The following is a 16,232-nucleotide window of genomic DNA, read 5'->3' as shown; positions in this document are numbered from 1 at the left end:
TTCTATTTTGTCCATTCTTGTTAGCATTTCATCAAATCTTTTTTCAAGGTTCTTAGTTTCTTTGCATTGGGTTAGAACATGTTCTTTTAGTTCATAGAAGTTTCTTACTACACACCTTCTGAAGTCTGATTCTGTCATTTCATCAGACTCGTTCTCCAACCAACCTTGTTCCATTGCTGTTGAGGAGTTGTGATCCCTTGTAGGTGGAGAGGTGTTCTGGTTTCGTGTGTTTTCATCCTTTTTGCACTGGTTTCTTCCCATCTTTACGGATTTATCCACCTGTCGTCTTTGTAGTTGCTGGCTTTCAGATTGGGTCTCTGAGTGGACGTTCTGTTTGTTGATGATGAGGTTATTTCTGTTTCTTGGTTTTCCTTCTGACAGTCTGGCCCCTCTGCTGTAGGTCTGCTGAGGTCCGCTCCAGGCCCTGCTTGCCTGGGGATCACCTTCAGCAGCTGCAGAACAGTGAGGGTTGTTACCAGTTTTCTTCTTCTGCTATATTTGTCCCAGAAGGGTACCTGCCAAGTGTCAGTCTGATCACTCCTTTATGAGGTGGCTTTTTGGATATACAGGAGTCAGGGAGCTGCTTGAGGAGACAGTCCGTTCTTTATAGGAGCTCAAATGCTGAGCTGTGAGCTCCGTTGTTCATTCAGAGCTGCTGGGTAGGTACGTTTAGGTCTGCTGCAGCAGAACTCATAAACCGCTTTTTGTTCTCAGGTGCTGTGTCCCAGGGATTTAGGGCTTTATTCATGAATTTCCGTTATGCTGCTGCCTTCTTTTTTTTTTTCCTTCATAGCTGCCCTGTCCAGCCAGGAGGCAGCCTAGTCACTGTCTGCCTGTAGAGGCTTTGCTGAGCTGCTGTGGGCTCCACCCAGCTGCCGAGTGAACTTCCCTGCAGTCCTGTTTATATGGGTGTAGTTAGAACTACCTTGGCAATGGTGGCCTGCCTCTGTTAAGGCGGAGTCTCTCTGTAGTGGTGGGTTGCCTTGGCAATGGCTGGCTGCATCAGCAATGGCAGGTTGCCTTGGCAATGGCGGGCTGCCTCAGCATTGGCTGACTCCGTAGTGGTGGGCTGCCTCGGTAATGGCGGATGCTCCTCCCCAACAGAGCTGGACCCTCCCGGGTTCAGCTGCGCTTGCTGTGAAACTCTCCATGTAGAGTTTCTGATTGCTTTTCTTTTGTGGGGGTGGGACCATCCGAGCCTGACCGCCTGGCTCCCTGCCTCAGAGTCTTTTTTTTGTTGTTTTTTAAGTTGGTGTTCCAGTCACCTGTTGAAGAGGCGCCGGGATCTGTGTGTATTCCTGTGCGGCGACTCACTGCGCTGGCTTAAACAGCGGCACTGAGATTCGTGGCACTTTTTTTGCCCTGGAATCTACTGTCCTGGTTCCCTGTTCAGTCCCCTGAATGGGCGACTTCCCGTGGCTCCAATTGCCAGCCAAAAGAGCACCTGGACCAGTGTATTTTGTACAGAGAATCGCTGTGCCAGGGTGCTGACAAAGCAGCTGCATGGGGCAAAGCAGCCGCGCGGGGCAAAGCAATGGTGCCGGCCGACACAGCCGCACTGGCGATCCATGGAGCTCCTCTGCCTGGGAATTTCCTAGTCTGTGGGCAATAAAAATGCGGCGTCCACTCACCCTCTGCGCTTTCACTGGGAGCTGCAATCCTGAGCTGTTCCTAAATGGCCATCTTGGATCCTGGATTGGAGGTTTTTCTTAAGAGTAAATTCCTTTCACTGGGATTGTTGGGTCTAAGAATAGATGCATATATAGTTTTTTAGATAATGTCATGTTGTCCTCCATAGGAATTTTGTCATTTTCTATTCTTACTATTCAAATTGGGATGGCTTATTTATCTACAGGCTCATAAGCAGGATATATTGCTATGCACCTGAAATTTTGCCAATCTTGTGGAGAATAATTGGGGTAGTTTTCATGTATATTTCCATTATTATAAGTGAACTTGAATATCTTTTCATGTGGTTAAGACCCATTTTTATATCACTTTTGTGAATTGTCTCTTCATGTCTTTTGCCAGTTTTCTATAAAATTATTCATTTCCCCCTTATTTTTAAAGAGTTCTTTATAAATTAAGGATTATAGCTCCTTGATAGGCTCTTTTTCAGTGAGATAAAAGTTGCAGATATTTTCTCCCTATATGTCATGTGTTTCTTGACTGTACTAATTGCACATTTTTTTTTGCTATGCAGTTATCTTAATATATTCATATTTCTTAGTCTTTAAAAATTTGCATATGTAATTTTATTCATACTTAGGAAGGCTTTTATTATATGCAGGTTACAGTGTAATTAACCTACCTTTTTTTAATATGTCAAAAATTTTATTTTGTACATTTAGATTTGTGCTTCATTTAGAGTTTTATTTTGTGTGGCATGAGGATTGGATCTGATTTGATAGTTTTACAACAGTTATCAAGTTGTCTTAATACCATTTATATGAGGACTGTCTTACTCCAGTCATTAAAGATAACACTTTTATCATTTACTAGATTTTTAGTATGTGATATTTGAGCTGTCTTACTCCAGTCATTAAAGATAACACTTTTATCATTTACTAGATTTTTAGTATGTGATATTTGAGCCTGTTTCTGGAATTCCTACTGTATACATTTGGTCTATTTATGTGCTGGTACCATATTTATTTAATTATAGAGACCTTGAGTATATTTTAATAGGTTTTAAGTCTACCTCTCTTCAAAGCTATTCTTTTTCAGTGTTTTTCTAACTACCTGTATTCTTGTATGTTCACTTTTGTCTATAAACATTGAGATCAACTTTTCCAGCTCCTATAAAATCTCATTGGAGTTTTCATTGAATCACACTAAAGATTATCTTTGAAATTAATTGCTATTCTGATGATGTTGAGGTGTCCTACTAAATAATAAAGAATGTCTTTCCATTTATTTACATCTACTTTTGTGATTTTCAATCTGAGTTTCATGCCCAATATCATATTGTTATATTTTTATTGAAAATATTTATTTCATTAGCTGTTTGGAGGTACCTGTGTTTCCTTAAATGACACATGGACTACCAAAACTTGGTGTTTAAATTTAACTTACAAAATTTGAAAACCCTTTGAATACATTCAAAATTATTTCAAAAAAATTTGTTAATATAAACCATTTTAGATAATATGTTTCTAATTTGCTTTTTTAGCTATAAATATTTAATAGAGAATGTAGTTCTTGCATTGGACACCTTCCAAAACTCTGCAAAGCCTTTCAGTTTAATTCTTAACAGGGTGGTGTTGATATGTGCTTGGCTATTGAAAGCTTAGAACTGGGATTTCAAAGTTACTTCCTACACAAGAACATATAATTTCTTCCTTCCAAGAAATCTGTAATTTAGAGAAAATAAAATTTCAACCATTCCTGTGTAAAACTTATACTGTGTTAAAGGTAAATATATTACAGTAATTTTCAGTTCAATATAAGATTATGTAATTTGAATAAACCAAATATTGTTAACAAAAAAGAAAATGTTATAACTTGCATATTAGAGAAATGAGTTTGTATCCTTTAGCTTTTAAAGTCAACATCTGAGTCTTATCACTTTAAGAACATTAGAGGGAGAGTGATGCCAGCAAGATGGCAGAATAGGAGATAACCTGCTAATATATTCTCACGACAACAAGAATTCTGCAACTATCTACTGTCAAAGGCACTGGCAGGAGCTTCAGGAGTCAGGTAGGAGGGTATGAAAGCTCAGTGGAGCCCAAGACCCAAGAGGGTTGTTTTCAGAATGCAAACTGGAACCCAGCTCACAGTTGCATTAATTGTGCTTCCAGGTTCATGCCTAGAAATGGCCCTGTTCCCCAAGGGATTTGACTGCAGCCCTATTTGACCTTGAGCCTGCAACTAAAATCAGCTTCCAAGAGGCCTAGGAGGAATTGTGTACACTAGTGTAAGAGGCTTGTTTGCCCACTGATATCATTCTCAGCAGTGAATGGAGTCTCAGCAGACTCCAACCCTCTTCAGTTGGGTTCCCAGCACAGAACTGCTGACACAAAACCCCAGAGGGAGACTTGCCTATATCCTGCAGACTGTTAGTCTGAGCCTCCTTGATAGGCTCACCAAACCTGTTTTTCAGTAGATCTCAAGTTGCCATCTCACAGCAGATCCTGGGAGATCCAGTCTTATCCCCAGATCCCCCCACTGTAGTCGAGTAACTATCATATCTGTGCAGGAACCTGCTAGGAGATGTACAACCATTTGAGGAATTGAGGTAGGCTCTCCAAACTTTGTCCTGCAGTAGATTCTGAGGGGACCCAGGCTCATATTTGACCCCTCCTGCTGCAGCTGATAACATACTTCATCTGTTCAGAGACCTGCTGGGAAGCATGATTGTCTGGGGCACTGGGATAGTCTTCTGGGCTAGGTTTCCTGGCCACCTTTCCCACACAGCCCAGCTACCCTCCTTGGATCTTCCTTAGATCCATCTGCCCTGGAGAGTCCTGCCAACCTTGGAGCCCTTGTGAAACTTATGGCAGATCTGGGCTTAGGCTTCCCTCTACTGTTTAGGGAGTTGCAGTGGTTATGGGCTAAGGGAACACAACAGTCAGTCCCCTTAGAAACCCCAGAAGGCCTTCTGAAGAAGGATGAACACAAACAAAGGTAGACTAGGAAGACTGGAATAAGCACCTAATCTCTCAATGCACACACATTGTTGCAGGTCCATAAGCATCAAAATCATTCATGGAAATCTAATCTAACCAAACAGACAAAATAAGGTGCCAGAGATTGGCCCTAAAGTGATGGAGACATTTGATCTTTCAGACAAATAATTCAAAATTGCTGTTTTAAGGAAGCTTAATAAATTTACTGAGCTCAAACTTCAGTAAAATTCAGAGAAGCAATCAGAAATCCATGAAATAAACTTAAGAGATTGAAATATTAATAATAAAAAACAAGTGGAAATCCTGGAGGTGAATGAAATGAATGAGTGAAATAAAATACAATGAATGAAATAAAAACAGAACAGAGAGCGTCATCAGCACAATAGATCAAACAGAAGAAAGAATTAGTAAGTTCAAAGGTAGGCTATTTGAGAACATAGCCAAAGGAGAAAGGAGCAAAAGAATGAAAAGGGCCAAAGAAGCTTACCAGATCTAGGGGATAACATAAAAGAACACATGTGGGTTATTAGAATTCAAGAAGGAGTTGAGAAAGACAAAGGAGCCAAAAGCTTATTAAAAATAATAACAAAACTTTTCAAGCCTGGCGGAAGATGTGAATATCCAATTATGGCAAGGTCAAAGGTCACCAATCAGATTCAATCTAAGTAAGAATACCACAAGGCATATCACAATTAAACTCACAAAGATAAATGACTTAAGAGAGGATCTAGAAAGAAGTGAGAAAAAAGAAGCAAATAACATATAAGAGAGACCTAATACAGCTGGCAGCAAATTTCTCAGCAGAAACCTTTTGGGGTTAGAGGGAATGTGACAGTATATTCAGAATGTGGAAGGAAAATACCTGTTAATGAAGAATACTATTGCCAGAAAAAGTATTTTAAAAATGAAGGAGAGAAAGACTTTTGCAGACAAAACAAAAGCTGTCTGAAAGATCATGTCTCCATCAGCTTAGGCCCAGTCTCTGGTACCTTAGGCGTTTATTCCAGTCTTCCTAGTCTAGCTTTTTTTTTGCTCATCCTTCTTCAGGGGGCCTTCTAGAGTTTCTAAGGGGACTGAATATAAAAGAAATATTTTAAAAATGAAGGAGAGAAAGACTTATTCAGACAAATCAAAACCACAATATTGGCTACCAGACCAATTCTGTAAGCAATGCTAAAGAGACCTCTTCAAACTTAAAGGTTACTTACATTGTAAGTAACTAGAAAACAAGTAACATAATGGTGATAGCCTTTACAGACCAATAATTACCTTAAATGTAAATGGTTTAAATTATTCAATTAAAAGACAGAAGCTGAATGGATAGAAAAATAAGACCAAACTATGTTGCCTAAAAGAGACTTACTTTACCTATAACAACATTCATAGATTGACAGTAAATGGATGGGAAAAGCTATTTAATGTAAATGGAACCCCAAAAAAAACAGAAGTAGCTGTAATTATATGAAAAAAATAGACTTTAAGTTAAAAACTGTAAAAAGAGACAAACAAGGCCATTATATAATACCAACAAGATCAATGCAGCAAGCAGATACAATTATAAACATATATGTACCCAGTAGCAGAGGACCTATATATATAAAGCAAATATTAATTGATTTAAAGAGAGAGATAGACTGCAATATAATAATAGTAGGGAACTTTAACACTCCACTTTCAGCAATACGCAGATCATCCAGACAGGAAATCAATCAGAATCTTCAGTGTCAGACAACACTCTTGACCAAATGGACCTAACAGACATTTACAAAGCATTCCATCATGACAGCTGCAGAAGGCACAGTCTTCTCAACAGCACATATAACATTCTTTAGGATAGATTATACATAAGGCCACAAAACATGCCTTAACAATTTTTTTTTTTGAGATGAAGTTTCACTGTTGTCAGCCTGGGGTGAAGTGCAATGGCGTGATCTTGGCTCACTGCAAGCTCCATCTCCTAGTTACTGAGATTACAGGTGCCTACCACCATGCCCAGCTAATTTTTGTATTTTTAGTAGAGATGAGGTTTCACCATGTTGGCCAGGCTGGTCTCGAACTCCTGACCTTAGATGATCCACCCACCTTGGCCTCCCAAAGTGCTGGGATTACAGGCATGAACCACTATACCCAGCCTCAAATTTTTAAAAATCAAAGTCATATCAAGTATTTTTTTTTCTGACCACTGTAGAATAAAGCTAAAATCAATAGCAGGAGGAACTTTGGAAACTGTACACATCCATGGAAATTAAACTAGCCAATGAATAAATAAAAAAGGAAATTAAAACATTTCTTGAGACAAATCAAAATGGAAATACATACCAAAACCTATAGGATATAGCAAAAACAGTTTTTAGAGGGAAGTTTATAGCAATAGTCACCTATTTGAAAAAGTACAAATACTTCAAAATACCTAAACAGCCTAATGTTGCACCTTGAGGACCTAGAAAACAAGAATGATGTAAGCCCAAAATTAGGAGAAGGAAAGAAATAATAAAGAGCAGAGCAGAAATAAAGGAAATAGAGATTAAAAAAATACAAAGGATCTAGAAAATGACGAGTTGGTTTTTGAAATAAGAAACAAAATTGACAAACCTTTAGCTAGCCTAAGAAAAAAAGAATGACTCAAATGAATGAAATCAGAAATGAGAAAGAACACATCACAATGTCTTCTTTAGGATCATTAGAGACTATAATGAACAATGATACACCAACAAATTTAAAAACCTAGAAGAAATGAATAAATTTCTTATAGCTTATCTTACTAAGATTGGATCATGAAGGAATAGAAAACCTGAACAGACCAATAATCAGATACAAGACTGAGTCAGTAAAACAAAGCCTCCTATCAAACAAAAGTCCAGGACCTGATTGTTTCATTGGTAAATTCTAGCAAATATTTAAAAATGAATTTATACCAATTCTCAAACTATTCCAAAAAATGGAAGTAGAGGGCATTCTTCCAAACTCATTCTATGAGGTCAGCATTATCCTGATAACAAAACTAGACAAGGACAAAACCTAAAAAGAAACTACAGGCCAATATTTCTGATGGCTAGAGATACAAAAACCTGTAATACAGTACTAGCAAACTGAATCCAACAACACATCATAAGATCATTGAGCATGATTAGGTGAAATTCATCCCAGTAATGAAAGGACAGCTCAACACACAAAAATCAATAAATGTGATGCATCACATTACTAGGAAGAAGGACAAAAACCATAGGATCATATCAATAGATGCTATAAAATAATTAGATAAAATTTAACATTCCTCCATGATAAAACCCCTGAAAAATTAGATGTAGAGGGAACATACCCCAACATATAAAGATTATATATGTGCATATATGCATCCATAGCTAACGTCATACCAAACGGAAAAGTTGAAAGCTTCCCCTTTGAATGCTGAAGCAATACAACAATGCCCACTTTAACCACTTCTATTCAACATAGTACTGGAATTCCTAGGAAGAACAGTTAGGAAACTGAAAGAAATAAAGGACATCCAAATTAGAAAGGACAAATTCAAATTGTTCATATTTGTTAACATGATCTTAGAGAACCGTACAAATTTTATGAAAATATTCTTACAACTAACACATCAATTTAGTAAAGTTGCAGGATACAAAATCAATGTACAGAATTTAGTAGCATTTCTATATGTCAACAGCAAACTGTTTGAAAAAGAAATCAAGATAGCTATTCCACCTAAAGTACCTAAAAAAAATTACTGAGGCATTAATTTAACCAAGGAGGTGAAAGATCTCTACAATAAAAACTGTAAAACATTGATTAAAGGAGTTGAAGAAGAGACAAATTAATGGAAAGACATTCTGTTTTTAAAGATTGAAAGAATTAATATTTTAAAAATATATATACTATCCAAAGTGACCTACAGAATCAATGCAATTTCTATAATAATATAAATGACATTCTTCACAGAAATAGAAAAAACAATTCTGAAATTCATAGGGGACCAAAAAACGCCCCAAATGGCCAAAGCAATCTTCAGCTGAAGGAACAAATTGGAGGCATTGCACTACCTGACTTCAAAATCTACTACAAGGCAAGAGGAACCAAGACAGCATGCTGTTATTCCTATCCAACTAACTATGACATTCTTTACATAATTGGAAAAAAACTATTTTAAAATTCATATGGAATTAAAAAAGAGCTTAAGTAGCCAAGGCAATACTAAGCAAAAAGGATAAACCTGGGGGTATAGTGTTAATTGACTTCAAACTATATTACAAGGCTATGATAACCAAAATGGGGTGGAACTTACAGAAACAGAGACAGATAGACCAATGGATCAGAATAGAGAGCCAAGAAATAATTCTGGGCACATACAACCATCTAGTCTTCAATGAAGCTGACAGAAACAAGTAGTGATAAAAGTACTCCCTATTAAATACATGGTGCTGTGATAACCTGGCTATCCATATGCAGAAGATTGAAACTGGACCTTTTCCTTAGACCGTATACAAAAATCAACTCAAGATGGATTAAAGACTTAAATGTGAAACCCAAAACTAAAAAGTCCCTGAAAGATAACTTAGGAAATACCATTCTGGACATAAGAGCTGGCAAAGATTTCATGATGAATATGCCAAAAGCAATTGCAACAACAACAAAAAAATTGACAAATGGTACCTAATTAAACTGAAGAGCTTCTACACAGCAAAAGAAACTACCAACAGAGTAAACAGACATTCTACAAAATAGGAGAAAGTATTTGCAAACTATGCATCTCACAGGGATCTAATATCTACAGTCTATAAGGAACCTAAACAAATCTACAAGCAAAAAACAACTCCATTAAAAAGTGAGCAAAGTTCATGAATACACACTTTTCAGAAGAAGATAATATGTGGCCAAGAAGCATGTGAAAAAATGCTCAGTATCACTAACTTGTAGATAAATGCAAATCAAAGCCACAATATGACACCATCTCACACCAGTCAGAATGGGGATTATTAAAAAAAAAAAAAAATGCTAGGAAGGTTGCAGAGAAAAGGGAATGCTTATACATTGCTGGTGGGAAAGTAAATTAGGTTAGCATTGTGGAAATCAGTTTGGAAATTTCCCAAAGAACTCAGAGCAGAGTTACCATTTGACCTAGCAATCTCATTATTGGGTATATACCCAAAGGAATATAAATCATTGTACCATAAAGTCACATGCACACATATATTCATCACAGTACTATTTACAATAGAAAAGCATGAAATCAACCTGGTTGGTCATCAATGGTAGACTGGATGAAGAAAATGTGGTATACATTTACCATTGAGCAGTATGCAGCTATAAAAAAGAACAAGATCATGTTTTTGACTGCAACATGGATGGAGCTGGAGGCTATTATCTTAAGTGAACTAACACTGAAACAAAACGATATACTACATGTTCTCACTTTTTAGTTGGAGCTAAACATCGTGTACATAGATGAACATAAAGAAAGGAACAACAGACACCAGGGCCTACTTGGGGGTGGAGAAAGGGAGGGTGAAGTTTGATAAAACACCTCTCAAGTATTATGCTTATTACCTGTGTGGTGAAATAATCTGTGCCCCAAACCTCTGTGACACACAATTTACCTGTGTAACAAATCTGTGTTTGTACCTCTAATATAACCAAAAATAAACCTAAAATAAAAAGAAAAATAAAATGAAATAACAACTTATTATACATTTAAAAATAACTAAAACAGTATAATTGGAAAGTCTGTGACACTGAGAAATGATAAAGCTTTGAGGTGATGGAGTTCCCTCTTACCCTGATGTCATTATTATACAATGTATGTCTGTTTTAAAATGTCTCATGTACCCCACAAATAAACACACTATGTACCCATAAACATTAAAAATTAAAAATTGGCCAGGTGCAGTGACTCAAAACTGTAATCCTAGCACTTTGGGAGGCTGAGGTGGGCAAATTGTTTGAGTCCAGGAGTTGGAGACCAACCTGGCGAACACTGCAAAACCCTGTCTCTATGAAAAATACAAAAAGCTAGCCAGGCATGGTAGTGTGTGCCTGTAGTTCCAGCTACTAGGGAGGCTGAGGTGGGAGAATCACCTAAGATGAGGAGATGGAGGCTGCACTGCATTCCAGGATAGGCAGCAGAGTGAGACCCTGGTCTCCAAAAAAAAAAAAAAAAAAAAAAAAAAAAAAAAAAAAAAAAAACAAAAAAAAAAAAAAAAAATTTAAAAAGGTACACAAACTGATGGAATAGAGTAAAGAACCGAGAAACAAATATGTGTATATAGCCATCTGATTTTTGGCAAAAGTGCAAAGAATACACATTAGGGAGAGAATAGTTTCTTTAATAAATTAGACTGGGAAAAATGTTTCATTAAGAAGAATGAAAATAGACCCCATCTGTCACCACTTACAAAAAATCAAATCAAAATGGATTAAAGATTTAAATGTAAGTCCTCAAACTGCGAGACTACTAGAAGAGAAAATGGAGGGAACACTTATTACATTTCTCTGGGGAAGGATTTTGTTTGTTTGTTTTGGAAAAGACCTCAAAAGCAAAGGCAACAAAAGCAAAAATAGAGAAATGGGATTACATTAAAATAAAAACTTCTGCATAGCAAAGGAAGTAATCAACAGAGCAAAGAGACAACCTATAGAATGGGAGAAAATATTTGCAAACTGTGCCTCTGACAAGGAATTAATATCCAGATGTGTTAGGAACCCAAACAACTTAATAGCTAAAAAAACCCCCACAAATAGTAAAAAGTGGACTAAAGATCTGAATAGACATTTCTCGAAAGAAGACATACCAATGGCCTGTTGATAAATGAAGAAAAAGCTCAGCATCACTCATCACTAGGAAAATGTAAATCAAAATCACGATGATATATCACCACATGCTAGGTAGAATGGCTATTGTGAAATAGACAAAAAATAACAAATACTGGCGAGGTTGTGGAGAAAGAGGATCTTCCATACACCGTTGGTGGAAATGCACATTAATACAGACATTCGTGGACAACAGTATGGAAATTTCTGAAAAAATTAAAAATAGGAATGACAATATGATCCAATAATCTCACTACTGGATATTTATTCAAAGGAATTGAAATTTGAATTTTGAAGATATATACGAACTCTTATGTTTACTGCAGCACTATTCACAAGATATGGAATCAATCTAAGTCTCCATCAAGAGATGAATGGATAAAAATATGTGATATATTTTTGGAATGTATTTTATCCATAAAATATAATGAAATCCTGTCATTTGAAACACAACTTGCATGAACCTAACGGACATTATATTATGTAAAATAAGTCAAGCACAGAAGAACAAATGCTGCGTGATCTCACTTATATGTAGAATCTAAAAAGACTGATCTCACAGAAGTTGAGAGTAGAATTGTGGATATGGGAAGCTTGGGAAGGTTTTGAGAGGTTTGGAAGGGTATGGGGAGGGTGGAATGGGGAGAGATTGGTCAATTTATACAAAGTTACAGTTAAAATAAAGGTTCTAACTTTACTTTGAATACATTTCTGATTCTCTATTGCATATTTCTAAATATGAGAGAACAGTTTCTTTATACTGGGAAAAAGCATACTTTCTGCTTCTCTATTACATATTTCTAAAGCCAGAAAACTAAAATCAATGACAAAATTTTAAAAGTGGTGTTTGGAAATATCACAGAAAACCTAACACCCAAACTTCTTTTGTTTCATAGAGGTTCTTTGTTTCATAGAGTTAATGTTATAAAGGATTATTATATTTCTGCTTTAATTTTATAATTAATATCCAGTAATATTTACTCTTCAACTCACTTTTCTAGCAATCACATGATTGACAAATGCATTGAGAGTATAATCTGATTATTTAGCCTCTAATTTTTCACTATTTGACTTGTCATTCTATATGTATCCCACTATTCCTGTTCTTATGAACTCTTCTGAAAAAGTGAAGACATTTTAGACTCTTTTACCTCTTTAAACTTTTAACTAGAGTTTAAATACATGTAATATATTTATATAAAATATGTATGTAATAAGTATTTATATGCAAATATAATTTATATTATTTAAATATTAAGTCACTTTATTAAGTTACCCTGGTGCATAAATTTTATAATAATTTATTTTGTAGGATGTTCCAAGAAATATCATTATGCAAAACTATGCCATATCTGTATTAGACATTGTCAATTTTATTTGGCAAAAAAGATTTTGTGAACTTCAAAAATACTTATGATTTTTTCCCACTGCTACAGTTAACTAGTTAAAATTTTTATGAATTTAACATAAGAGTTCATGAGCACAAATGCTCATATGTTCTTTCACTTCTAAAAAATCTGTTTATGTGAATTCAAAGTTTGAGCTCCTGAATTTAATCTATATTAGTCAACTTTGTATGGGTTAGAGAAACCTTTTTTCCCTGTTATTTACCAGAAGAGATCTGTCTTTAAAAATACAGATTAATTGGTACAGAAACTGGAGAAAATATGTTAATTTCAAAGAATACTGCAAGTATGAAAATAATGTGGATTTATGAATTCCCTGAATTTCCTTCTGCCTAAGAATATATCGGTATCTTATTTCAGACTTTCACTTTTTCTCTTTATTAAGGAAGGATATATATCCCAAAGCTCATAATTATGTCTCATCTGCCTTTTAACATTCCTTATATGCCTATCATGTATGTTTATTTTCTTTTTCTTCACTATTTCATCTCTTAGTTTATCTCATATATAAATATTTTTATAATTAATTCTTTCTTTCAAAGATGTGTTTTGAAATTTCATTTTTTTTCAAATTATGCTTTAAGTTCTGGGGTACATGTGCACATCATGCAGATTTGTTACATAGGTATACACGTGCCATAGTAGTTTGCTGCATCCATCCCCCCGTCATTTACATTAGATATTTCTCCTAATGTTATCCCTCCCCAATTCTTCCACCTCCTGCTATCCCTCCCCTAGGACCCCCACCCCCCAACAGGCCCAGGTGTGTAATGTTCTCCTCCCTGTGTCCATGTGTTTTCATTGCTCAACACCCACTTATGAGTGACAACATGCAGTGTTTGATTTTCTGTTCTTGTGTCAGTTTGTTGAGAATGATGATTTCCAGCTTCATCCATGTTCCTGCAAAGGACATGAACTTGTCCTTTTTTATGGCTGTGTAGTATTCCATGGTGTATATGTGCCACATTTTCTTTATCCAGTCTATCATTGATGGGCATTTGGTTTGGTTCCAGGTCTTTGCTATTGTGAACAGTGCTGCAGTAAACATATGTGTGCATGTGTTTTTTATAATAGAGTGATTTATAATCCTTTGGGTATACACCAAGTAATGGGATTGCTAGGTCAAATGCTATCTCTATTTCTAGATCCTTGAGGAAATGCCACACTGTCTTCCACAATGGTTGAACTAATTTACACTCCCACCAACAGTGTGAAAGCTTTCCTATTTCTCCACATCCTCTCCAGCATCTGTTGTCTTCTGATTTTTAAATGATTGCCATTCTACCTGGCGTGAGATGGGATCTCAATGTGGTTTTGATTTGCATTTCTCTAATGAGCAGTGATGATGTGTTTTTTTCCATATGTTTGTTGGCTGCATAAATGTCTTCTTTTGAAAGTATCTGTTCTTATCCTTTGCCCACTTTTTGATGGGGTTGTTTGTTTTTTTCTTATAAATTTCTTTAAGTTCTTTGTGGATTCTTGTTATTAGTCCTTTGTCAGATGGGTAGATTGCAAAAAACTTTTCCCATTCTGTTGGTTGCTGGTTCACTTTAATGATAGTTTCTTTTGCTGTGTAGAAGCTTTTAAATTTAATTAGATACAATTTGCCTATTTTGGCTTTTGTTGCCATTGCTTTTGACATCTTAGTCATGAAGTCCTTGCCTATGCTTATGTCCTGAATGATATTGCCTAGGTTTTCTTTTAGGGTTTTTATGGTGTTAGGTCTTAGGTTTAAATCTTTAATTTATCTTGAGTTAATTTTTGTGTAAGGTGTAAGGAAGGGATCCAGTTTCAGCTTTCTTCATATGGCTAGCCAGTTTTCCCAACACCATTTATTAAATAGAGAATGCTTTCCCCATTGCTTGTTTTTGACAGGTTTGTCAAAGATCAGATGGTTGTAGATGTGTGATGTTACTTCTGAGGCCTCTGTTCTGTTCCATTGTTCTAGATCTGTTTTGGTACCAGTACCATGCTGTTTTGATTACTGTAACATTGTGGTGTAGTTTGAAGTCAGGTAGTGTGATGCCTCCAGCTTTGATTTTTTTCTTTCCTTAGGATTGTCTTGGCTATGTGGGCTCTTTTGGTTTCATACGAAGTTTAAGGTGTTTTCTCCAATTCTGTGAAGAAAGTCAATGGTAGCTTGATGGGGATAGCATTGAATATATAAATTACTTTGGGCAGTATGGTCATTTTCACACAATTAATTCTTCCTAACAATGAGCATAGAAGGTTTTTCCATCTGTTTGTGTCCTGTCTTATTTTCTTGAGCAGTAGTTTGTAGTTGTCCTTAAAGAGGTCCTTCACATCCCTTTTTTGTTGTATTCCTAGGTATTATATTCTCTTTGTAGCAGTTGTGAATGGGAATTCACTCATGATTTGGCTCTCTGTTTGTCTATTATTTGTGTATAGGAATGTTGTGACTTTTGCATATTGATTTTGTATCCCGAGACTTTGCTAAAGTTGCTTACGAGCAACTATCAGTTTTAAAGATGTTTTGATGTAGAGTATAAACACTTTTTTGCTTGAAGAAAAACATGAGGCTTTTGCATTGTTTAATAGTAAATGAGATTTTGTGTTTCTGCAGATGTGACTCTGAAAATCGCTATGTTGGTAATCCACTTAGAGGAACATGTTATTGTAAGTATTTGTGTATTTTTCATTTTAAATAATTGGTGCATATTATTAGTTTCAAATAATAAAGTTCATCTTTAATAATTCAAATTGTCATTAATACCTCACAATTTCTGTTTCTTAAATCTTATAATACAACTTCATGTATATTGCTAAGAAATATATTCTTGTAATTATATTTGGTGCATTTTTTCTACTCTGTAAAATAGCAATAGATCAATAGATTTTTCTGAACATAGAAAGTATACAACTTGAGTAAACTCATGTGATTTTAATGTTATTTTTTTCATTAAGATGGACTAGAAACAGCCAAATGCTGTTTCCCCAAATGGTTGTACCATTTTATATTCCCATTAGCAGTGTGTGAGAGTTTCTATTCTTACACATTTTACAACCTGTTTTTAGAGTTAGTCCAAGCTTTAACCATTCTAATACGTGTGTAATAGTATCTAACTCTCATTTTAATATGCATTTTCCTAATTACTAATGATGTTAAGCATCTTTTCATAGGACTGTTTTCCATCTGTATGTTTTACTTGATGAAGGGTCTGTTGAAATCCATTGCCTACTTGTTGGATTTTTTTTTATATTAATGAATTTTCCATATATTTCATTCTAGATACAAGTCATTTATCAGATATATGACTTGCAAATATTTTTTCCTAGTTTGTCACTTGTTTTTTTACCCTTTTAACACTATTTTTTTTGAAGAGCAGATTTTAATTTAGATGAAGCTTGACTTATCAATTTGTTG

The 16,232-nt window shown here is 35.6% G+C and overlaps 1 protein-coding gene across 1 annotated transcript in view; it reads left to right on the top strand.

Annotated features, from left to right (window-relative positions):
• ATRNL1 (attractin like 1) overlaps positions 1 to 16,232 on the top strand; it is an 829,354-nt gene that overhangs the window by 296,097 nt on the left and 517,025 nt on the right. The window contains 1 exon segment of the mRNA XM_017543810.2: positions 15,432 to 15,484. Within this exon segment, the coding sequence (XP_017399299.1) occupies positions 15,432 to 15,484 (53 nt within the window).

The sequence above is a fragment of the Cebus imitator genome, unplaced genomic scaffold (assembly GCF_001604975.1).
Source record: "Cebus imitator isolate Cc_AM_T3 unplaced genomic scaffold, Cebus_imitator-1.0 Scaffold161, whole genome shotgun sequence".
NCBI classification, from domain to species: Eukaryota; Metazoa; Chordata; class Mammalia; order Primates; family Cebidae; genus Cebus; species Cebus imitator.
The sequence above is the reverse complement of the archived record's forward strand: the minus strand, read 5'-3'. Positions and strand labels throughout refer to the sequence as shown.